The sequence below is a fragment of the Colius striatus genome, chromosome 2 (assembly GCF_028858725.1).
Source record: "Colius striatus isolate bColStr4 chromosome 2, bColStr4.1.hap1, whole genome shotgun sequence".
Classification (NCBI taxonomy): Eukaryota; Metazoa; Chordata; class Aves; order Coliiformes; family Coliidae; genus Colius; species Colius striatus.
This window is the reverse complement of record NC_084760.1, coordinates 19,845,147-19,869,928: the sequence shown is the minus strand read 5'-3', so window position 1 is coordinate 19,869,928 and position 24,782 is coordinate 19,845,147. Positions and strand designations below refer to the sequence as shown.

General features: G+C 38.6%; 1 protein-coding gene across 1 annotated transcript in view; it reads right to left on the bottom strand.

The window, feature by feature from the left end:
* LGSN (lengsin, lens protein with glutamine synthetase domain) overlaps window positions 1-21,854 on the bottom strand; it is a 59,613-nt gene extending 37,759 nt beyond the window's left edge. The window contains exon 1 of the mRNA XM_061990985.1: window positions 21,741-21,854. Within this exon, the coding sequence (XP_061846969.1) occupies window positions 21,741-21,854 (114 nt within the window). The remainder of the gene's footprint in view (window positions 1-21,740) is intronic.
* Between the last annotated feature and the right edge of the window lie 2,928 nt (window positions 21,855-24,782).

The window sequence follows — 24,782 nt, the reverse complement described above, 5'->3', positions numbered from 1 at the left end:
AGTCCTACCTGTATGCCAGATGAACTTAACAAGATGTACATGCCATTATGACTCAGCAACAACAAATCAGCAATTTCCTGCAGGCTTTGGGCATTTGACATCAGAATGACTCAGCATCCATACAGAGTGTCGAGGAGACATTTGCACAGCTGCACGAGATCATCTTTAAATGAATTTAGGATAAATAACTGTAGTGTTCAAGGTCTCCTTTTTTTTACAACTTTTTTGTTATTGCAGTAACCTTCCTGTGACTGTTTCAACAATGAGATACTGGTACAAGGGACTAGCTCTTACAAAACAGTATTGCATTTCCTCAGAGAAGTTCTTAACACATCATTCTTTCCACCAAATCTTTGATATTTGTCAATTTCACAAACAAGTAAACACATAAATATAAGGTAGGAATTGTCACTGAATTTCAGTGACAGGGAGTTGAGTCAGATTCTACAGATTTGGGTATTTTTCATGGCTAAGAATGAAAAGCAGATCACACTTCACCCAGTGAACAGTCTGCCTTCAGCACTTGACCAACCCCATACTTTTTAGCACAAGCGCACAGAGAGCTTGAGGATCTCCAACTATAAATGAGGACTAGGAATGTAAAACATATGCTAAAATGAGCAGGATTCTTTCACCCATGATTTGAAAGGAGGCCAAAGCTATTCATTCCCAATCAAGAGGTCCCACACAGTACAAATTCACTCCACAGAGGAATCATTGTGTTTGTTAGTCTTTCTCCTTCACAAGACCATCTAAGCACTAGTATGTGGACTCATACTTCCACAAAGATTAACAGACTCCTATTGTCTAGAAGTCAGCTTTGTCAAGCTCTGACATCAGTGATGTGAAAAACAACTGAGGGTTCAAATCTGGTGATGGGGTTTCTTATAGTGTCATATAAAAAAAGCTATCAATCACCTTTTCAAATCAATAGCTAAGAAATTAACTTCAAAACTAACGTGCAAAAAGGATGTTACTTAGGTTGCAAGTCATTTTGCCATCATTTAGAATTTTAGCCATACAGCTGTGGTTTGCAACCACCTACCAGGGAATGCAAGCTGAGGAACAGAGGTCTGACACTGGAAGATGGGAAACATCAGATAGATTATTTCCTGGCAACCTTTATTCTGTTCCCTCCTGCAATTACACTTCAATACAGTCTTTAATTATGTAACCATATCCTATTCTTCCCCATTTTTCCTCTTACACTTAACGCAGATAATGGATTCCTATGGTAGCTAAATCAAGGTTTCAGAGGCAACTGTAGGTGTAATGATCACTAGCTTCTGTGCAGCTTGACCCTTGATTTTTGGCCACCATTGTGGTTTTCATATGTGAGTTTATATGAACTGACAACAGCAAAGTCAGGTGTCTTTTACCAGAGCTTTGCAAGTTGCTAGGCAGAGATAGCCTTTGCTTTTCATGCATCACAAGCTTGAACTCAAGTTTGCCATTTGAAAAGTTCCAGTATTTGGTTGGCTTGTTTCCAAAAGAAAATTGTTTCTACTAAACACTAAAATGTGGTAATTTTTCATGTGAGATGCTGCATTTTCACTGATAATTATGAAAGAAAATGGGATACTAGCAATTGAATTGCAGTTTCCACAAGGCACAAAAATGCTATTCCACATTAAAAAAACCCATAGTTTTAAACCAAGAATTTTGAGGTTGAAAACTGATTGTTAGGCTCAGACCTTCACCAAAAAGCCAATATTTCCTTTGAGAGAAAGTCAATCTTACTAATTCTTCTTTGAAGTGGTAGCCAGCACTGTTTGAAAGTGTTACTAGGCAATAGCAGGACAGCATAGAACAAACAAAACAAAACTTCTGAATGTACTTGCATGTGAATTTTAAGAGAAGACACTGTTTCTAGTTTTGTTTACTTAGCCTGGTTCAGCTCCTTTGTTTATAGTTATAATGAAGTTCTAAAGGCAGGATGAGCTTCCCTGAAGAACACTGTGTTTTTGTCCCTCCCAGTCAATTGCTCCAGGGATTGAAAACACAAATTTATGGCTTTTTTTCTTGACAATTTAAGAAGTTTTGATACTTACTGTTTATGTTTAATTTCTGTTTTAAAAGTATCTTTTTCAACACATCCCTGACTATGTCTGAAAGCTTTTTATGTTGTTCTAAAGAGGTTTATTCATTTTGTTTTAAACTATGAATAGCTGATATGGTCTGGATCTCAGGTTTGCTCTTTATTGAAATAAGTGACTCACCTGTCATGGCCCCTTCTATTCCAGTCTGTACATATCTTCAGTCTGTTTTTTCTGGGTTTGCTTGCAGTTTGTCATTGACTGCCTTCAGGCAGATGTTCTTTATTCTGGCTCCTCTTTTCAGTCTCATAGTTAAGCCTAAAGTGAGAACATAAAGAAACAAAATACTACAGGACTGTGATGAAAAACAAAGCTCTCTTAGAGGTCATTAACCTGTGAACCTATTTAATCAGTCAAGGAGATTTAATGCTACCATGGAACACCAGAAATATTTGAGACTTTTAAAGTTTTATTATGGTACAAACTTTCCACTGATGAGATTTTGTATTAAATTATTTTATGAACATTTAGGAAAACATATTTTTCACTGTACAGCCCTGAAGCTTTGTTATGGCTTGCACCACATACCCTGTACCTGGAGCTAATGAATAGCTGCAATATCACGATTTAAAAGGCAATGCTGTGGACTCCTATGGGAGTCTCCCTTTCCAAAGGAAAAGTGTTTATGCTACTTAGGAAATTTTTCAGAACTGGCTTGATGCACATTGCCTATGCTATCTCATTGATGTATTAGTTACTGGGATAGGGAACTCACTGCACAGAAGAGGCACCTCTAATTAATCTGTTCAAGAAATGATGATTAATAATTGATTTTGCCTGTATGAATCAAAACCACTACTGTGCACTGAATGCATCTTTTTCAGAGAACCTCTATTGCGTTGTGGAAAAATTTATTCAGAAAAGCATTCTCTTTTCACAGGCAGTTACAAGGAGGTTTTTTATTATTATAGCTTTCCTTTTTATTATTATGAAAATAAACATTTGCATGAAAACTGAATGTTTATTCTTTGATAATTATTAATGCCACCATTTTTTGTAGCCATTTAACTGTTTTCATCTTTGAGGAGCAATTAAACATCTGTTAGTTACCACTAACTAGTTACTATCTACCATAATACTGCAGCATAAATGAATTATTTTTCCATGAACATAATAAAATTATAAGTGACATTGCAGTAGACTGTCATGAAAATCACTATTTTCACACACATTTTTATGATAATTTTACATACGAGAGAAATAAGTGGCAGCAATAGAACTTTCATAGAACATCACAAAAAACTTACTGACTTCTGCTGTTTTCAGACTACTAGTCCTTCCTGCAGTCACACTTTGGAGTCTTAATATCACATGTAAGTGAACCTAGGACATAGGAAGATGGATACTGCCTGTGGAAGATACTGAAGAAAAACAAAATGAAGCTGTATTTTATTTTGCTACCATACTAACTCTCATTTTGTTGCACAAGTTGATGCAGCTATTGTAAAACCACCAAAAAGAAATAATCATTGTTAGAATTAAATTTTCTATGAGAAAAAAAACATGCTGTTAGTTTTTAGTGAGAAAAATAAGATTATGAAAATACCTTGATCTTTGACATTTCTGTGCTTAATGAACATTGAGACACATTCAGAGGCATAATACTGTGATTAAAGCTACTGTTCTTTTCATCTTCACTTTCTCATAATGAAAGTGAAGATCCTCATAATTGAACACAATTTTTAATTTTTAAGTCCAGTCTTTTCTTTTTATCAATGCAGACTAACTGCTGCCAAGGATGTAAGGGGAAGTGCAGGCCATATCATATGTCCTTATTATGATGGGCTTTTTTATCACTTAACACAGGCGTGGTTTAATCATCTGGAAAAAAACCTCAGAAAACTATAAACAGCTATTGGTGTTGGAAATCCACAAGAAAAATGGATCATGTGTCATAATGTAATGTTTTTCTTACATTTCTCATTACATCCTCTTTACAAATAAATATTTTGTCACTCATACTCTTTCCTTTTTCTTTACCAGGGCAGAATTTCCATTTGAAGGATTTCCACATGATAAAGGTACTTTTGGACTTTTAATAATCCCTCAAAAGCTTACCAAACTCCATGTTTACAATCCAGTTTCAAAAGTATCAAGGTATCTTCTTTGAGAACAATTCTATGATTCTATAAGGAGGAACTTCTAGTTAGTTGTTCCTTTCCTGAAATGCTTCCACTCACTTGAAAAACTAAAATCATATCTGTATAAACCTACTATTTCTTCATATACTGACTCTCTGAAATTCACCTGCCTAACAGTTTTGCCTGTCAGTTTTGGAACAGAGAAGATAAAATGACTAATGGGTTCTGAGGAAAAATGGTTCTTTTTCATGGGGAAAAAAAAAAATAAACATATTTAGTTCTATGTGAAGGTAAAAAATTTGGAACACTGAAATATACATTTTTAAAAGGATTTTTTTATCAAGTAAATTAATCTTCTCAGCCTATCTCTGACCAGTGTACCTTGTCAAGAAAGTCTTCTGCTGTTGCTGGTTTGCAAAAGTAATTTGCTTACCAAGTTTGCAATTTGTGGCCAAGTCACCAAGGAGTGCTTTCTGGCTGTTTTAGCTGTGGGATACTTTCCAGTGAGCAGGTCTGAAATCACATGCTGACTCTATTTAAATCCTTATGCAATTGAAGCCTGAGAATGCCTCAGCTCCTGCCAGCCTCCACCTGAAGGCAATCTGGGTGAAAGCTTTTCATGGAAAACACAGTTTCTGCAAAATCTGGATGTTTCATAGAAAAAATATTTTTTTAATGAAAAATAGTGAAACATGACAGCTCACTTTATCATGAATGTAAAATTGTTCTTTACTATATGTTAAACTCTAACGACAACTTCAAGAGACTTTTGATCTAGGTGTTATTACCCTGTAAGACAACTCTTACTAGAGTGAAGAGTGATATTTCTTTATTAAATCACAGGTGTCACCTGATGAGTTTTTAATTTCCTCTTTCCCTGCCCACTTAGACTGTGCTTCTGAGGTGAAGGACTGGGGCATCCAGGGCTGAAATTGATTTAGACTTTACAAAGTCTTCAGGAACTTTTGGGACTTTGAGGGTCATGACTTTTGCAATGGTAAATTCACAGCACCAGCACCTTGTCAGCTGCAAAGAACTCAAGTGCTTCTTTACCCCAAAGATTGGATGTAAAATTGAAAGCACACAATGTATTTTCATGTACTTTCAGGTTCCAGACCGAAACAGTGGTTCCAGCCACTGTCTGATAGCCCTGGATCCGTGTACAGTTAACAGTCACACAGTTCCCCTTTAACAAATCCAGGACTCAATAAGCCACAGAAAACCAGAAGAATATTTTAAACTGAGGTCAAGGTCCAGAGATGAAGAACACTGCTGATGGGCAGAGCCCACCTGCCAACAATTTTTTACCTCTTAGGAGGATTAACAGAGAGAATAGTATTAATTTCAGCTCTTTTCACTATTTAGTCAAACTAATCATTAATTCCTTAATATCTACTTATCTTCTTGATGGATGTCTCACATATGTGGCTGAAGTGCCGTATATTTTAGTCTGACTCATCACTGTTAAAATTCTGAATTGTTCTGTTCAGCTACACTGTTAATCTTTGGTTACTGACGTTAATAGATTTGCCATGGCCTCACATCTCCCTCCCCAGTACCGTCCCAGCATTTGGAGACACAAGCCAACATTTGCTGTCTAAGGCAGGCTGGAAGATTTAGCATCCCATCCATGAAAGAGGAGTCCTCATTCCTCTGGAAAAGCCAGTCACAGCTTTATTACTCCTTGCTGCTATGGCTGATTGAAAAAGCCTTGGAAGGTGCTTAAGAACTGGAGCTGTTGGCAAGGCAAAGAAGTGGCAGTCGCTCCCTGCCGCCTCCAAGAATTCACATTCTGCGAGGGGGATTTTCCTCTCATTTAAGCCTGAAAACATTCCGGAGAGGAACAGTTTGTCCTCAAGTTGGCATAATGTTGCACTAAACATTTGCCACTTACTGTTCTGCAAGCTGTTAAGCTTCCTGTGAAAGCAGTAAGATACCACATAAGCACTCTTTTGTAAACAGTCCTACATCATTTTATTAAAGCACTGTGGCAATACTTATCTAGGAACAAAACAAGGGGAAGTTGCATCAGTATGTGGGCTGCAAAAGAGGCAAGGGGAACTATTATCCTAAATTAACACAGAAAAATAAATTATATTCAACCAGGAAGCCTTTTACAAGGAACAACATACACAAAGAAAAAAATACAACTTTAATCCTAAGAATAGGATATACTGACTTAAAGAAAGGCAGGATGTAATTGTAGACTGGTCCTGACATGGAATTACAAGGGGAAAAAAAAGAGAAGAAGAAAAGCAATGAAAATTTCAATAGACTCTGAAAAAAAGGCACAGAAATGAGAGAAATGCACTTTTTACAAAGATTCTGGACAACATTCCAAGTGAGCAAGTCCCTTCTTTTCTCAGTGCACAAAGACACTAAGCAGCACAGTCGGCGAAAAGGGCTTGGCTAAGGCTGTTGCTATTTCCTTATTTACTGAACTCTAGAACTTATTTGCAGTCTTGAATCATAACTCCATTTGCTACACACTTCACAAACCCACTACTGCTGACAATCTCATTACAGCACCAGAATTAACAGATAAACACAGATGAATATCATTCAGTGGATCTAAGTGGTCCTTTCTAGTCTATCATCACCATACAGGGAATGCATCCTAAAACATTAGTGTTCACAATGCCACACATTGATCTAAGAAGATCTGTGTCTTAACTGTTGAAAACTGTCAACAGTTTCTGCAGGTTTATAAATTTCCGAATGGGTCTCGGGAAATGTGGCAGAATGAAAGCCCCATATTTGTCTGCATCTCTGCAAAAAGTGATCAGGCTGAACCTACTCAAGAGGTGGCACGTAAGCAACTTGCTGGAATAAACCACTTAAATAAAACACTACACTACAGAAGATTAAACATGCACAGAATTTCTCTTTGGTATTGAAACTGGCTGAAATGTTCTGTGTCTACATTACTGACCACTTTCCTTTCAAATCACTGTAGTTGCTTCCAAACTGCCTGGAGGGAATAGCCACTGTTCTGTACTAACTCCGAAGCAGTGCTCAAGAACTGCTTGGAGGAGTCTGAGCTGATCCAGCCCAAACCAGGGAATGGGTTCATGGTCTGTCACTACAGATGACTGAGTTTATTGACCTGGAAGATTTAGCTTAAGCGACATGACCTGTAGCACTAACCCTAATGAAGTAATGAGCAAGAATTAACCAAAGGAGAACAATGGTACTTCAAAGAGCTTACTGATAAAGCACATTAACTGAACTGCACCTCTGTATGTACCAGAGTCAGAAAACAAACAGATCCTCCAGAAAACAAGCTTCTAAAAGAGCTCCTGTTCAACAGAACACTGCTTGGAAGGCCAAACTCAGGGTTGTAAGCATAGGAACTATTTTCTTTTCTCTGTTCTTACTTCAAGGCAATAGCTTTGTTGAGTGCTGCGAAGGGGAAGGCTGAGGAGGAAGATAAGGGCATCCCTATTTACAGAGAGATAAGATTGCACCAAAAGCGCATGACTTACATAAGCAATTTGTTCTCCTGTTTGTGTAAGCAATCCAGTCAGACCACGAATACCATCCTGAGTGCTCAGGTGAAAAACAGTTGCAAGTCATTCTGAGAGAAATGCTCTGAAGCACAGAGCCTAAGGCTGTGACATCAACCATAGACCTCTGCATACCAAAACTGGATGTTGGTGAGTCATGGCACTCATAGAACAGCAGCATTTCACAAGCCCTTCATAGCCAAGTGTGCTAAAATTTATTGTTCTTAATTTGCAATTAATTCAGATTAAAATAAAATATTTGAGATAATATGATTTATAACATGTTTATGAGGATATTTAAAAATCTTAATTATAAAATAAATGTATTTTCTGTTTCTAAAATTACATAAATAGTCACTACTAGTTTCTAAACAAAATAGTGCTGCATTTCACCCAGTAACTGAGGCAGACTCTCTTATCTTAGTACTTGTTCTGTGTCTGGACTGAGAAACTAATCGATACCCTTAAATCCTGCCCCAAATGAACTTTTGTGCAAACTTATGTCTTACAGCAAAACCGGAGGATTTATAACCAACACACCGAATAGCATCCTGCCTTGAGCAGCAATTGGATTTACGTTGCTATAAGAGAGACCAGAGTTCAGCGCCTTCCCTCTTTTTTTTTTCATGTAAAAACCCCAATTCTAATATTCTTGACTGCATGATAAGCCCTAAACAACTTGTTCTATGTCAAGGGAGCTGGTCTGGGGCAGCAGCTGAATGGGGCTGTGCAGAAGTGGCAGGAGCAGGTGTCGCTAGGCAACAACGGTAACCATGGTTACCTGCATCCCAGGCAAGCCGCAATTTCTGAGATTACTCAGTCATCTGGGGAAAAAAAAAAAACGTATTACAATACAACACTGTCTCTACATAAACAGTGTTGTAATGATGGGATGCAATTAAATGGATCTTTCTTTACTGGGACCAGTTTGTCCTGCCTCAGTGTCAGAGAGCTTTAGATCTCTCTCTTTCAAACATTAATGGCTGCAACATTAGTGTCACAACCACATGTCTGGCCGGGGTCACATATTTTTAAACTCTTCATTAAGGAAATACTCTGGAGAAGCTTTAAACGATACAGGAAAATTAGCAGAGTTCCTTTACGTAGAAATTGCTCAGTAAGATTGACTGTTCTTTCCCCAGAAAGGTTGCATTGGTGTTCAGTTCATATGTATGATTACTGGCTGATGAATATCAAAGTTCTCAGTAATCACAGGACTACACGCTCTCACACTTTTCATTTTATATCTGCTGGAGATTCTGAAGAAGCAAAGGCAGCTCAGAGAGAGTGGCATCTCAGAAGCCTGAATCAAGGCACAGTAAGCAGAGACAAAGAGCAGCCAAGGTCACCAGCACTTTCCCTCCGACACTTTCAGGAATGTGATTGTGCAGAATACACCTGCATGATTGTAATGAAGCTAGGAAACCTCTAAAATCCTCAACAGTCTGTGACTGCTACACTCCTGAGCAAAATTCTCTCCCAATTCCACACTTGGGAACCTGTTCAACTCTCACTTATGTGTCTTGTTGCCCACATCACCTGAGATACTAGTATTAACAATCTCTTTCCTACCAGTTCTTTCACCTAATGCTTTCATTTAAATAGTTGAGTCAATAAAATCCATCTGCAGCTAACATAGACATTCACAGGAACATATATTCGTCCTTGTACAAGGGATGTGCTCAAAGTGACTAGTTCAGTCATCCCTTATAGGGAATTATATTATTGATTCGAGGATGGTTGGAGGATGCTAATTAAAATTAAAGTTTACAGCAACAGCTCTCCTTACTTCATTAGAAGTTATAAAAAGATATCAAGGAGCTCAGGTGGTAATTGAAACATTATATTTCTCATCATCTCTGATATGTTGACTACTATAAATATGAATATAAATCACTAAGTGAGTGAAGTAATGGTAATATGCACACTATATATAACTTGCCTTGATTGAACTAGTTTACTTTGTTAACCACTGGAATAAGGCAGCCCTTGAAAATTGTTTTAATCTACTTATTCAACTTCTTTATTAAAATCATGCTTTTCAACTGTGATCACTAAGCCAAATAATACACAGTGTGAGCAAACAGCTTATGAAAATCTGTATAAACTATTTTGATCAGTCTTAACAGAAAGATGAATTGAGCTTCAAACAATGAGCCTTTTTTTTTTATGAAGCCTTTTAGGAAATCTCCCTGCAAATATACTTAAAGGGTAGCTACTGAAGTTAGCATTTGCAAGTTCAAAGCATTAAATTTCATTTAATGTGCATTGCAGAAAAATAGAAGAGAAAGGAAAAAAAAAATTGTCTGACTTGGCTATAGGTTTGTAATATTGACCAAGTCCTAAACTATACTTGGATCAATCTCATATTTGGGCTTCTGTGATGTTGGCTCCCTTGGCCATAAGCATTTGGAAAGGGACCCATAATTTCATACTTTTTTCTTCATGAAGCCTGAATGTGTATATGTCCATCTACATATTTTCCTTACAGACTTTCTCACGCGTATTTGCACAGTTAGCAGAGATTCTGAAATAGCAATCAGGAAAAAGCTTTTTCTCAATCAGAGATGTGAAGAAGGTACAAAGTACTGTAAGCCCTAACAATTAGGGGTTTCTTTGTAAATGATATATTACGGAAAGAGAAAAGTCTTAGACTAGATAATTGGAACTAATATATCTTATACTAAGGTGACAGGCATCCAGAAACAACCCAAAGAACAACTGGAACAAGACAGACTATAACAGATGTTTATTATCAAAACTTATTCAATTTAGAAGATGGGTTGGAAAACGCATAACAAATTTATTCTCACATGACTGGACAGACTTTCTGTTTTAGACTTGCTCAGAAATGTCTTGATCTTTCTCGCAGTGCTACTGTATTTCTGCTCCCAACCCAGACAAAAGTAGGGGCACATCAGACTGCAAAAAATGAAGGGATAAATTATTTACTAAGTAAACCAAATCTCTTCCTGAACATTGATGATAATAAACCTCAGAGTCTTAGAAATTTGTGCCTCATACTTGATTGACTTTGGACAGATGTGAGCACTTGAACCACTGCTTTTCACAAACTGTGCTGTCCAAATGAAGTTTTTCATTCCAGGCTCTAGGCTTCTTTTTCATTCACATTCTAATAGAGAATAAATTTCTACCACAGGCTTTAATTAACAGACTTCCTCTCCTCTAGGTGTTCATTGATTTACATGAAACTTGAAGTTTAATTATTTTTAAGATCTCTAATATTTTGCCCAATGTAAAGAAATCAGACAGGACTTTCTGGTTATTAGGGAGGATTCAGAAAATCACCCTGTATGCAGAGTAACCTCAACACATACTGTTGTATGACTTAAAAAAAAAGTGTATTCCAAGATTAGTTTGACTGCATTAAAGTGAAGGTTTCTACATTAGCCTGAGGCTGAACTGTAAAAGATTTGGATCTGTTTTTTAAACTGTGAGAAATATTGGATCTTAGGACTTGGAGCTGCCCATAGGACTGCAACATTTTTATTGAAGTCTGGCTTTCACTTCTTTGTGCCATTATCACCTGGGAAATTTTTGAAGATGGATTGTTGTTTCAGATCTCCCAGTGATTGCTATTAATCTCATCATATCTAAACAATCTCTTAAAGGATGGAAAGCTTCTTTCTCCCATTTTCTCTTCATTATTAATCTGTTCACTGAAGTGTTGGAGTTGGTTCTGAATGCTAAGGAGCACTTCTTAGCTTGCTAATGAGGAGAAACACAACATAAGTATTTTTGCAAATTCCTAACTGACTAGATTTAGAATTTTCTGAGGTGGTAAAATCAATTCTTTATATAAAGGGGTGCTGAACTTTCCCAGAGGATAAAAGTTTTTGTATGTGATTCTTGTACAATAGTGCAATATTTAGTGTTGGATGCAATGTTGGAGCATACAGTTCATACAACATGATCTAGTATGAGTTCTTTTACATTTCAGACTGCAATAAATGGATCTTTTCATTACTGAGCTTGTAACTGAGCAGAAAATAGATTTCTCTCAAAGAGAATGCCTGCAATTGTCTGTCAGTTTTTGTTTTTCTTAATAATTTATTTCACCACTTATTTTTCTTCAATTTAATACATCTGTATTTGTAATAAACTGCATCTTTAATATGTTTTCACAACATTTTTTTCATGGGCTGCAATGAAGTGCAACAATATTATATATACCTTGTGAAATATAACAGTTTGTGGACTAGAGTCATAATAATAATAGTAGTAGTAGTAATAATAATAAAAATAAATAGAATCATAGAATAATTTCAGCTGCAAAAGACCTTTAAGATCATCGAGTCCAGCCTTTGACCCAGCCCTATCAACCACTAGACCATTGCCCTAAGTGCAACATCCAGCCATCTCTTAAACACTTCCAGGCACAATGACTCCATCACCTCCCTGGGCAGGTTCTTCCAATGTCTGACAACTCTTTCAGTAAAGAACAAACAACAAATAAACTGAATTGATATCCAGTGCAATTTCTCATCACCCCCTGATGCCCAAGGAGTGATCCACCCCTCTCCGCCAACTCCCCCAAGTTTCTATACTGGGCATGACTGTCTATGGTATGGAATAGCCCTGTGGCTAGTTGGCATCAGCTATCCTGGCCATGTTTGCTACCAGCTTCTTGTGCCTCCCTGGCCTACTTGCTGGCAGGGAAAGGCAAGCAGGAAAGGCTTTGACACTGTGCAAGCACTGATCATCAGTAACCAAAATGTTCTCAGTGTAGCCTTGTAGCACCTACTAGGAAGAAAATGAACCGTACCCCAGCCAAAACTAGGACACTCAGAGACAAGGAAGGTTTTGGTATCTCCCAGAACAAGGGTGGTGGCCAAGGTCTTCCATTTCCTGGGTAAGTGCTCCAACTTCCAGGATAGTGAACTAGGGTAGGTATTCCTTCAAAGGGAACTCAGGACTGGGAAACCACAGGGGGATATACTTTCCTGGTCTAAGTCTCTCCATACTAGAGTTTCAGGCATTCAACAAAGCATGGAGCTGGCGATGAGGCTGTTCCCTATGTCCATCTTGCTGAAAACACTTTTCTAAATCTTTGGAAACCTCTACCTTTTCTTCGGGTGTCAAAGGTAACGCTGGCTCACACAATACAGTGGCTGCCCAATAACAGGCCTGCTATAGCAGCAAAGTAACAGCCACTCATCTGAGACATCTGGAAGCAGTAAGACATGGTAACAAATCAACAGAGGTTTTTTCTGTCCATTGGAAAATATCCTATAACACACATCAATCCTCACAATACAGAAAAGAAAACCTTACCTGCTCATATGCCATTGATGAGAGTTTTCCAGCTTGCTTCTGAGTGCTTAATTTGTGTAGGCTGCTGACCTTGGCAGGAATGTATGTGGCATCTTATAACAGTGCCATCTGACTGACTTAGCTCTGATGTGGTATTTGCGTTCTATGTGAATTGCCAAACCAAACCCATAGCTGAGTCAAAAATAGACCTTTAAGCTTGATATTTTTGCTAATTCACTGCATTTATCTAACTTTATGAAGTTCTTTTTATCTGTGTAACTCCTTGGAGCTTCTAAAGTTACTAAAAATAATACAGCTGCATCATCACAGACTCTGCTTACCCATGGCAGCACATGCTGTCTTTAGAATTAGAATTGCACACTAAATTTTTGTAAGGCATCTTCCAAGAACAGGAAGTGTTAATGCAACTTTACTAAAGGAAGATTATTTGAGAGATGGTAAATCAGATTCAATTTTCTTTGGTATTTTAGGGAAAAGTATGGAAGATCTTATGTCTGTCCTGATATTTTATTCTTTATAAACATAAGTACCATACAACAGATAAGCAAACGGTCCACTTTTGTATATAAAAGCGTGTATCAGATACGTACTTATACATATAAAATATTCAGATACATATAAGGAAAAAGGAGGTTAAAAAATATCAATTCTCCCAATCTAGCCATCTTAAACTGGAAGACAGGGTCACAGATTTCACCTCAGACATGGTATTGAGAAATGTATAGGAGGATCAGTTGGCAGTTGAAGTTTATTTTAATCAAACTACACTATAATTATTGTTTAATATTCCACTTTGATATAGCTTATTTTCTTCTTGACACATCTGTTAAGTTGTGTTTCAGAACAGTTCTCAGGGAAAATCTGAAAGCACAGATTACTCATCATCACCTAATTTGCTAGTGCCCACAAGCAAGTACAGTTATATTCTACTATATTTGCACCAGATCTCAAAACAAACACAATATAGCTCAGGTCACAAAGGACATGAAATTAAAAAAGGCAGCATTACAAAGCTAATAAATTTGTCAACAATGAACTTTCATTTAGGTGGTTGAAAACATAGGCAGTCCCATGTTGGTTGCTCCTGTCTGCTTGTTGAAGGTTGCTGTCCCCACAGCCCTGCTGAGAGAAATCCTGTGGGCAATCCCCAGTTTACTTCAGGCAGACTCCAGGGTTTACAGCAGAACAAAGCTGACAGCATTATTGGTACAGAAAATAGTTAGTGAAAAGCAAAATAAAATGCTAAAGAAACACCACTGGTTCTAGAGGTCAGAAAAAGGATTTCAGAGCATCTTCCTTCATCATCCAAATGTGAACACTGAATTGTTCATAAATGTTTTTACCACAGCCACATCCTTGGACAGCATATACTGAACACTGCAGCATACTCTACTCTTAGCTCATTTTATTACTTTTTTAAATAGCTATTCAGCTGAAAACATGTTGGGTTATTTTTCATCTAATGCTTAAACATAACAGTATTAAGTTATGTAAAACAACCAACCAGGCAATAAGAAGTTGAACTTAAGAATTCTGTGAGGAAAGAAAAAGCTTTTTTTTAATCAACAGAAGATTATTATCTTTCTGCAAAGCTGCTTTTTACTTAGCAATTCTGACAAAAATTTCTCCTTGAAATTACCAGTTCTAGCTACAAATAGAAATGAAACCCATGCTCAGACACAGTGAGAGACAGGTCCCATGGGAAGGCTAACTGGGAGCCAAGGGTGACCATAACACAGGTAGCACCTCATAACCAGGCCATAGTGCCACAGGAGCTGATAACAGGGTCCCTGAACAGCCACAAACACAGCAAGAGATGAAGCAGATCCAGGCACATCCAGAAAGTTCTGAAAGGTGTAGAGGGAAACAGAGTTGGTGTGGCATTAATTACCTAAGTGGCCTGGAAATTAAAACTTATATTGAAACTTACATTAAAAATCAGCATTGTTCACAAACTAAAGAAAGGTACAACTCATGAAGGGTGGAGCAGAGTGGAGACTGGGTGGCCAGGCTCTGTGATGATACATGAGAATGAGATGGTCCTCTAGATCTGATAAGAAGCACATTTGGTCCTCTGAGCCAAAGGTCTGTCAAGTCTTGACAAAGTGCTATCCTTTGTGTGAACTTTGCTCATTATAATGCAACTTTAATACCAAAACACACCTCCATCCCAAAGGCTCCCCACCTCTGAGGTGCCACCACTTCTCCTTAAGTCTGGTCCATGAATTCTTTATAAGCTCCACCTTTAAATGCGAGGTGAGAGAATTTTACACCAATCATAATAAAGGTATTTATGACTAAAATCACTCAAATTCCACCTTGAAGGTAAAAGAAGGTACAAAATGGTTAAAAGGAGAGTATTGGGGGAAACATCATCACAAAGAAGTCAGGGAATCTCCCTCACAGACTGTTTCTGACTCCTGGGATCAGTTGACAGACTGAGCCTCTCTTTCTACCCCTTTGGGATGCCTTGGGTGAGCCTTACACTGAGTAGTTATTCTTTAACTTTCTATAGCCAGGTTGTGTTTTGTAACTTCATGCACTGTATTGTTTATATATCTATTTTGCAGGTGTTTTTTTCCTGCAGACAGTCACTATCACCAGCAATCCATAAGAACCTATGTATCTGTTGCATGAATAAAACTGCACTGTTTAAGTAGCCAGTTGTCACAGTTTCTTACTGAACATGACCAAATCCTGGAGTGTGGCCATGCTAGTTAATGAGCATGACTGGACTAAAGGTGCAGTCCACTATCAGTGTATCCAGAATCGTAATAGTTCACAGCAGGTGAACACACCTGGACTAGTCATGGCAAATTGAGCATCACTCAGAATTCAAACCTAGGTATACCTGACTCCCCACCTTGGTGAGGAGTTAGAACGTAACAGGGTTTATTTTCTGCCAAACTACTTGGTCCCCTTTTAACATGAAAGTTGGAAACAAGCACAGAAATACATCTGAGAGATCCATCCAGGAGATCAGCCACCTACAGCGTAGGTCTGAGGTCTATCCAGGAGACAGGAAGCTCAGACTTCAGGAGAAATGAAGGTGAGAGTCCTAGTGCAGAGAGTGAGGGTCCTAGGTGGGCCTGGTCAGGATTATTAAGGCCAATTGGTGCTCTCAGAACCTTGAAACATCTCACCATAAAGCAACTGTACAACTCCTTCTTTCTTGCAGCTTTTCTACAGGAAAAAAATATCAGTCTAAGGATTATACCAGTAACAGTGGTATCAAAAACATTTGGCACAAGTCAGACCAGTCTTATGCACAAATCTGTACCAGTCTTATTCAACATCTTCATCAACGACCTGGATGAGGGGACAGAGTGTACCCTCAGCAAGTTGGCTGATGACACCAAACTGGGAGGACTGGCTGATTCCCCAGAAGGCTGTGCTGCCATTCAGTGGGATCTTGACTGGCTTGAGAGTTGGGCAGAGAGGAACCTCATGAGGTTCAACAAGGACAAGTGCAGAGTCCTGCATTTGGGAAGGAACAACCCCATGCACCAGCACAGGCTGGGGATTGACCTGCTGGAGAGCAGCTCTGTGGAGAGGGACCCAGGAGCTCTGGTTGACAATAAACTAACCATGAGCCAGCAATGTGCCCTCGTGGCCAAGAACGCCAATGGCATTCTGGGATGCATCAAGAAGAGTGTGGCCAGCAGGTCAAGGGATGTTCTTCTCCCCCTCTATTCTGCCCTGGTGAGGCTTCATCAGGAGTCCTGTGTCCAGTTCTGTGCTCCTCAGCTCAAGAGAGATAGAGAACTTCTGGAGAGAGTCTAGCGCAGGGCCATCAAGACGATCAGGGGAATGGAACATCTTTCATACAAGGAAAGGCTGTGGGAAGTGGGGCTGTTTAGTCTAAAAAAGAGAATACTGAGGGAGGATCTCATTAACATTTACAAATATCTCAATGGTGGGTATCAGGAGGTTGGGGCACCCCTTTTTTCTATTGTATCTAGCAACAGGACAAGGGGTAATGGGGATGAAGCTGGAACACAAAAAGTGTGGCAACCAGCAAGTTGAGGGAGGTTCTGCTCCTCCTCTACTCTAGCCTGCAGTAAGGCCACATCTAGACTACTTTGTCCAGTTCTGAGCTCCCCAGAGCTTATGGAGAGAATTCAGTGGAGGGCTACCAAGATCATTAGGGGACTCGAGCATCTTCCTTATGAGGAAAAGCTACAAGACCCAACGCTCTTTAGCCTAGAAAATAGAAGACTGAGAGAGAATCTTATCAATGCTTATAAATAACTAAAGAATGAGTGTACAGAGGATGGAGTGAGTCTTTTTTTCTGTAGTGCCCAGTGACAGGACAAGGGTTAACATGCACAAGCTGGAACACAGGAAGTTCCACTTGAACATGAGGAGAAACTTCTTTACTGTGAGGATGAGGGAGCCCTGGCACAGGCTGTCCAAAAAATTTGTGGAGTCTCCTTCTCCAGAAGTTTTCAAAATCTGTCTGGATGTGTTCCTGTGTGACCTGATCTAGGTGGACCTGCCTTAGCAGGGAGGTTGGACTGAATGGTCTCTAGAGGTCCCTTCCAACCCCTACTGTTCTGTGATTCTATGACAGTAGAAAGTTTCATTTAATGTTATATTTTTTTAATCTATCATGTCTTACTACTAGATACATTTCAACACTGAACATGATTTCTTATTTTGTCATGTAGTAAAATATTGTTAATTATCCTTTATAGGTGTTTCAGTTACGTTCTATTTTATGAATTCTGTACAAGTATAAAATAAAAAGCCGGTTTCTACCACAGCAGAATGTAGTTTCTGCCCACAGTAAGCTTAGCTAAAGGCACTACAATACAATCAGTAGTAGAAAAAAACCAGAAAGACAATAGGAGTTAGATCGTGTGTTAAAAGGCAGTAAAATGCATCTGCATCACTTTGGTTTAATTCTTCAGTTGGAAATCACCTCTAATTATCAGAAATATCCTTTGGCTGTTTATCTCTAGTAATACTTCTGGAATACTATTTCAGCTCAGTGTAAATTTCGACCCACATAATTACTGCTTTATTTCTTTGCAACCAATCATTTTGTAGTAATAAGAATTTCCAACACTGAATTTAAAATAAAAATGTTTTTCTTAATTGTCCAAGGACCTAATCTAGCATTACCCAACTTCCTCTGCTTACTGGCTAATGCAGAATTTTGTAGTAATGGGAAATGCATAGAGATCTGCTGTTTCTAAAGAGAAGCAGCCAAGGAATGAGAGATGTACAGCAGATATTCTGCTTTTCTGAGATGAGCTGGGAACACAAATCTCTGAGATACTCTCTTAAAATCTACAGACTTATGAATTTTAGCTACGTGTTAAAAGGAAGTTTCCTAAATGGAATTACTTAAAAAAAAAAGATAGGGGGCTGGTCTTCTTATGGAGATTTACTGTCTTTCTTAAACTTACAGTTAAGTTCACCAATCCCCAGAGGCTGAAAATTCTGACTTATCAGTGGAGAGTTTGTTTTCAAAGCCACATTTTGAAGAATTCAGCAGTGAGGACTATATTTAAAACAGAGGACACAGAGTTGCCCTTTGATCAGTTAGATGTCACATCTCCTTTAGCGAGGTGGATATGTAACCTCAGCACTCTCCACTACTTGAGGAAATTTAATCCCAACTAATTTTGGATTGTACCTTAAGCACTGGACAAGGGATTAACTGGATAAAAACAGCACTCGCCATCATTTTTGTTGGAACTGTCATTGTAGACAGAACAAAAAAATTGTTTGGCTACATAGTACAAATGCAAGAAAGGACACGATGAAGTAGGTGAAAATTCTCTTGGGTGAACTTCCCTTGACCTGCTGGCCACACTCTTCTTGATGCATCCCAGGATGCCATTGGCCTTCTTGGACATGAGAGCATATTGCTGGCTCATGTTCAGTTTATTGTCAACCGGGACTCCCAGGTCTCTCTGTAGAGCTGCTCTCCAGTGGGTCAATCCCCAGCCTGTACTGGTGCATGGGGTTATTCCTTCCCAGATGCAGGACTCTGCTCTTGTCCTTGTTGAACCTCATGAGGTTCCTCTCTGCCCAACTCTCAGGCCGGTCGAGATCCCACTGAATGGCAGCACAGCCTTCTGGGGAATCAGCCAGTCCTCCCAGTTTGGTGTCATGATAGAGGGGCAAACAACATTCATTCTCTATGATATTCTCTATCCATTCTCTATGAATGAATGTTCATATCTATCATCATGAAGTTGATATATTACTAGATTTCAATGATCTTTAAAGTAGATCTTACAGATATTTCTCTGAAAACATCTTTTCAATATTCAGAAGTGATCAAAACAGAGAACAGCAAGAAATGCTATGAAAACAGTAAAGAACAAATGAAAATTAAATATGATATATCTTCCCCAAAGAAACACAGTAAAATCAGAAAGTAAGTATAATTAGGGAATTTGAATGTTTCCACATGAGAAGAGATTAAATAAAATATGATTCTTCAGTATGGAAAATAAATAAATATAGGGAAATTGGAGAGAAGTATGTAGAAATCATGAAAGGAATAGAGAGAGAATAGGGAACAATTATTCACTGTTTCCCATAATACAAAGGCAAGATGGAACAAAATGGAATTACCAGGCAACTGGTTTTGAACAAGTAAAAAGGAAATATTTTCCATGTGACACGTAATTATATTGTAGCACTTATTGCCATAGGGTGTTGTAGATGCGAAAAGTATAAATGGGCTCAGAAAGCAATTACACAAAATTAATGGAAGAATTCATGGAAGACCTCTATTCTGAAAGTCTCTGAGTCTCAGATTGATCAAAAGTATGAGGGTATAACCATGGGAAAAATTATTCCATGCTTACCATGTTTTATTGTTTTTCCCAAAGAACCTACTGGTAGCCATTGCCACAGACTGAGCAGTGAGCTAGACAGATGTCTGTACTGATCTAACAAGGTTCTTCTTTTACAAAGGAATTCAACTGGTTTCTCATTGAAAGGCTGAACTTCATTCTTTTTCTAAATGAGAACATTTTAAAGCAAAAGTCATGGATGGACTTTTTATCAGTAGTGGGATAACAGTTGTAAGGTAGTGATGAAATTACTGATTTGATGCTGTCCTAACTCTGGCCCTGAAGAGAAGCTCTTGTCATTTGATGTCTGGTTTAAATGATAGAATTTATGGGCTCAGTGTGATTCCCAGAGATAAGATTATTGCATCCTAAAGGCATATTCACAATTAAAACTCCAAATGAAAATGACCTTGTTCAACATATTGCATTCCCCTTCATTAGCAAGGCACATTGATTGGGGTACATCACACCACTTGCACTGACAATCATTCATGGTGTACAAGGTCTGAGGATGTGCTTGTGTAAATCCTCAGTAATATAAGCGGAGGATAATTTTCTGAAAATTATTGAAACTATCCAGGCTTATTTCCTGCACTTTCAGGACTGAGGTCTTTGTCTAATATGAAGTAGTCTAGGGAATGAAAATTTTAGACCATTTTTCATTTTAGAATCTGTGGACAAGCTTCAGTCTAGACAATAGCAAGTGGCAAGACAGGTGCTGCTGCAGGGAGTATCAGTGGAGCCCCTGTTGGTGGTTTTCATTACTCTCAGAGATGAAAAGTTGATAGGGGTTGCACTAGATGATCTCTAAAGGTCTCTTCCATCCCTACCATTCTATGATTCTATGAGGCTGAACTGGAGTTTTGCCTGTTCATTTAATATATGCTGTCCTAATGGATAAGGAGGCATTGTGCTGTTGAATAGCCAAGGGAAGGTGATGGAAAAATTGGAAGCAGACAACCTTTCACAACTTTATTACTAATGTTACTAATTAGTAATTACTAATTAGTTTATATGATGTCCTGTGCACATAGTAAAGGATTTAGAAACCATTGAAAACTAATAATTAGTTCAGAAAAGATAATACTACTGAGGTTTCATGCTGATAATAAACCACTTCAAGGGTTAATGATTTTAAATGGAAAGAGGGTAAATTTAGATAGTTCTTTACTGTGAGAGTGGTGAGGCACTGGAATAGGTTGCCCAGAGAGGTTGTGGACTTCCCATTCCTTGAGATGTTCAAGGACAGGCTGGATGGAGATTTGAGCAAGCTGGTCTAGAGGAAGATGTCCCTGCCCATGGCAGGGAGTTTGGAACCAAATAATGTTTAAGGTCCCTCCGAAGCAGAATTATTCCATGTTTCTATCATTTCCTTCACGTAGCTCTGTTTCTCTTTTTTTGGCATGTTCTGCATACGAGTGTACTTTCTTCTTGCCTACTGTGAAGAACTTGAACACTGTAATCATTATTTTGTGGAACGTACTTGTTTCTTATCATTACTGTTAAATAATGTTTCTCGGAAGCCAGGAAGATTACTGGACATGTGGACTCTGAGTCATATTATGCTCTGTAGAAATGATTACTAGCAGCTCAAATAGCACAGACGATAAACCAGATACACATAAGCAATATAAACAATGGACTCTAGATCCCTGCCAAGGAAAGATACAGATCAATTTCAAAAGGCTACGTTATTAACAAGTCCATAACTATGAGGTTCCATGAGAACAGAACAAACAAGCTTATTTTCTAATAACTTTTACTCGCAAAATGTATTGGGAATAGACAATCTTTTGATAGCTGCAAAATTCTAGACAGTCTGAGTTGTGACTACATGCTTCTGTCAGTTTGCTTTTGTCACATTACCACATTACCACTCAACAACACTGTAATTCAGGCACCAGATAGTTGTAAATCTGCCCACAATATCAAACCTTTACTTACTGCTGAAATGAGCCTGTGAAATCTGATGTCCAGATGAATATACTCCAGTGGAAGGATGGCAGGAACTGCTTGTGCAGATATGGCACCTGGGTTATGTTTCATGGTGATCAGCATCTGAAAGACATCAGCAAGCAGCTAATTGTCTGTAAATTACCGTATTTACCAGTTCAGTAGGGCAAATTTTAACCTAATGATATTTAAATTCAGTACACCTGCTGAACAATCAGACAGACCATAAATTATTTCTCTTTAAATTACGACTTTCTCACTACAAAGGCAAACAAATAAATGAGAGAAAATAATGTTTTAATTTGCTCTTTCAAAGTTGAGTCCATAATTTGTAGGTTTGCATATTGAATTATTGCTGAAGTGTAGATTCGTTCAAATGTCATCTACCACTACTGCATCCAAACTGAAAAGGATTTAGCTGAAATTTTGTGCTTCTGCTTGGGGTTTTTTTGCTACATTTTATTGTCTTTGCCACTTGATGCTTGCTTACTCAAATTCTTTGCAACCATTGTCACGGTTTGGCCCTACTAGCAAAGAAGCACCACAACAGTCTCTCACTCGGTGCCTCCATTCACGCCCACCCTCGTTAGGATGGCAGAGGCCCCAGCGAAATGGGAGTAAAAAGATAAGCAAGATTGTTGTGGATTCTGTGAATATTGGGTCCCTCCCTCGGGACATGGCCTGCTCCGGCCATAGTTTTAATGAAGAGAATCACTACCCCTGGCTCAGGATCTGTGATGAAGTGATTAGGTTCCTCCCACAGGACACGGCCTCCTCTGGCCATAGTTACTATCCCTGGCTCGGGACCTTTAATGAAATGAGTCACTGCCCCTGGTCCAGGGCCAGCTTTAGCAAAATGAGTCTCTGCCCCTGACACAGAGTCTTTAAAGAAATGCAAATAAATCTCAGCTTCACCATTCCTCTCCATAGAATGCAGGGGAGTCTCTACTCCAGCACACCTCCTCCTCTCTTTCATCACTGACCTTGAAGTCCATATGGCTGTTTCAGAAGAAGAAGAAGGGACAGAAGAATTAAAAACAGGAAGAAGAAGAAGTCTCCTCTTCCGGTTTCTTCTTAAAAAGTGATTGTGCCAGGCATCTAATTGGCTTAGCCCCAGAAATGGGTCTGGCTCAGAGCTGGGGAGAGTTTTGAGCAACTGCTTACAGGAGCCATCTTTACAGCCTCTTCCCCCTTACCAGAAAAGGCTGTCATGTCAAACCATGACAACCATGTGGGGTTTTTTTTTCCCTAACACCTAAGCAAAAGGGTATGCAATCACCTTTCCTCACATTCTTCTCCTGTTATGTTACTAGCACTGTGTTTGCAATCACAATTTGTTGGCAACATACCTTGTTAGAACTTACGACATAAAATATCTCATTGCCATAGCAGGTCTACACCATTCATTTTGATAAAGTGCTAACAAATGAACTTTGATAAAGGTAACCGTACATTCTGACTATTTGGTAAATATAGTAAGATATAGCTACATGTTGATGTCCTTAGGATGCTGATACATCATCCAAAATATCTTTCTTCTAAACAAGTTCTTTGCCTAAGCACAACTGGATTAGATAGAAATCGACTGTTCCCTGATAGTATCATACACTGAACAGCATAAACTCTGAGATACAGAGCAGGTCCAATTTCTGTTGATGCCTTTACCTGTTCCATCTGTGAGATAAAGAATCCATATTCAGAATAGTCATCCAGGATTCTCAAATTTGATGCCCTGAGTGTGAAGAAGAATTAAATGACTGAAGCTGTTATTAACTTCAGCTGTTTGCCTCATTTCTACTCTGAAGGACCTCAAGAAAGGAAGGGTATTTTAAGGGTCGGCAGGAAACCTTATCAGATCTTCTAAATTATGAGAAGATGATTTCTTCCTTCTTGGGGATGAAGATCTTGTTTCTGGATCTGTTAATGGCTTCACTGAATAGTGCACAAGCATCTCCAGCAGAGAATTCGCTTCAGCAGAATCCAAACAAAATTAGCTTCAGTGTCCACAGGGGACTCTATAGCTATCCCAGATGAGCAGTACTATTGGTTCTCTTCTAGGAGTTTCTATGTGTATCTGAATGTATATGCTTTTGCTTCTGTTTTCCATTTTATGGGCACACATCTAGGCTCTAGGTGCTTCGCACACAGGGACTTTGGGTGTAATTGGCTTTACACCCACTCTGCTTTTAGAGAAATAGTTATGAAGTTATAGATATGAAGGCCAGCCCAGAATCTATTTCATCTCTGGATCTGTGGTGCATCTGTGCAAAATCCATATATATCCCACTTACCAATGTCCCTGTCACATTACAGTTACTGAATGACTGATTTCACAGACTGATCACAGTCTTTCCTTCACATGCAGGCATCAAAGTCTTTAATACAACTCTTCATTCTTTTCCTCTTGACCTATCCTATCACCTCTGGAAGTTTCTTTCCCCAAGCAGAATCAGTTAATCTTCACAGAAGGAACAATAACCACCTTATTGAAGAATGCCATTCAGTAGACATAAACATATTGCAGATATATGGCATAGTATGCACTCTTTGCAAATCTTTGCTTTTCCAGTGACCCACAGATTATTATATTTCTTGCCTGGGTACATATCTTTCCTTGCAGTACCGCATTTTGAAACTTCACTAGACACAATGCAATATTTTCCTGGCTTGAACAAATAGATATTATTCATGTCCCTGCTTGAAACAGACCAGTTGCACCCCTTGGTGTGCTAGGGTTGACCATAGTCTTCGCTATTTCAGAATATAAAGAAGATACTCCTGAGTTCACTCCTGAGCTCATTTCCAGAGCATGACAGGAAATGAAACCAATTCCCCAAGACCTAACACAAGTTCAAGTAAAGAACTGCTAACAGCCACTCATTCTTCCCTAGTGTGATACATGGGAATGTCGCTGTCCCCATTTGAAACTTCTGCATCCATTCACAATCCTTATAGTACATCTGCTAACATTCATTCTTTCTCTTTGGAAACTCAGAAATTGAGTGGAATGAGGACAGGACCAATAGAAGTGGT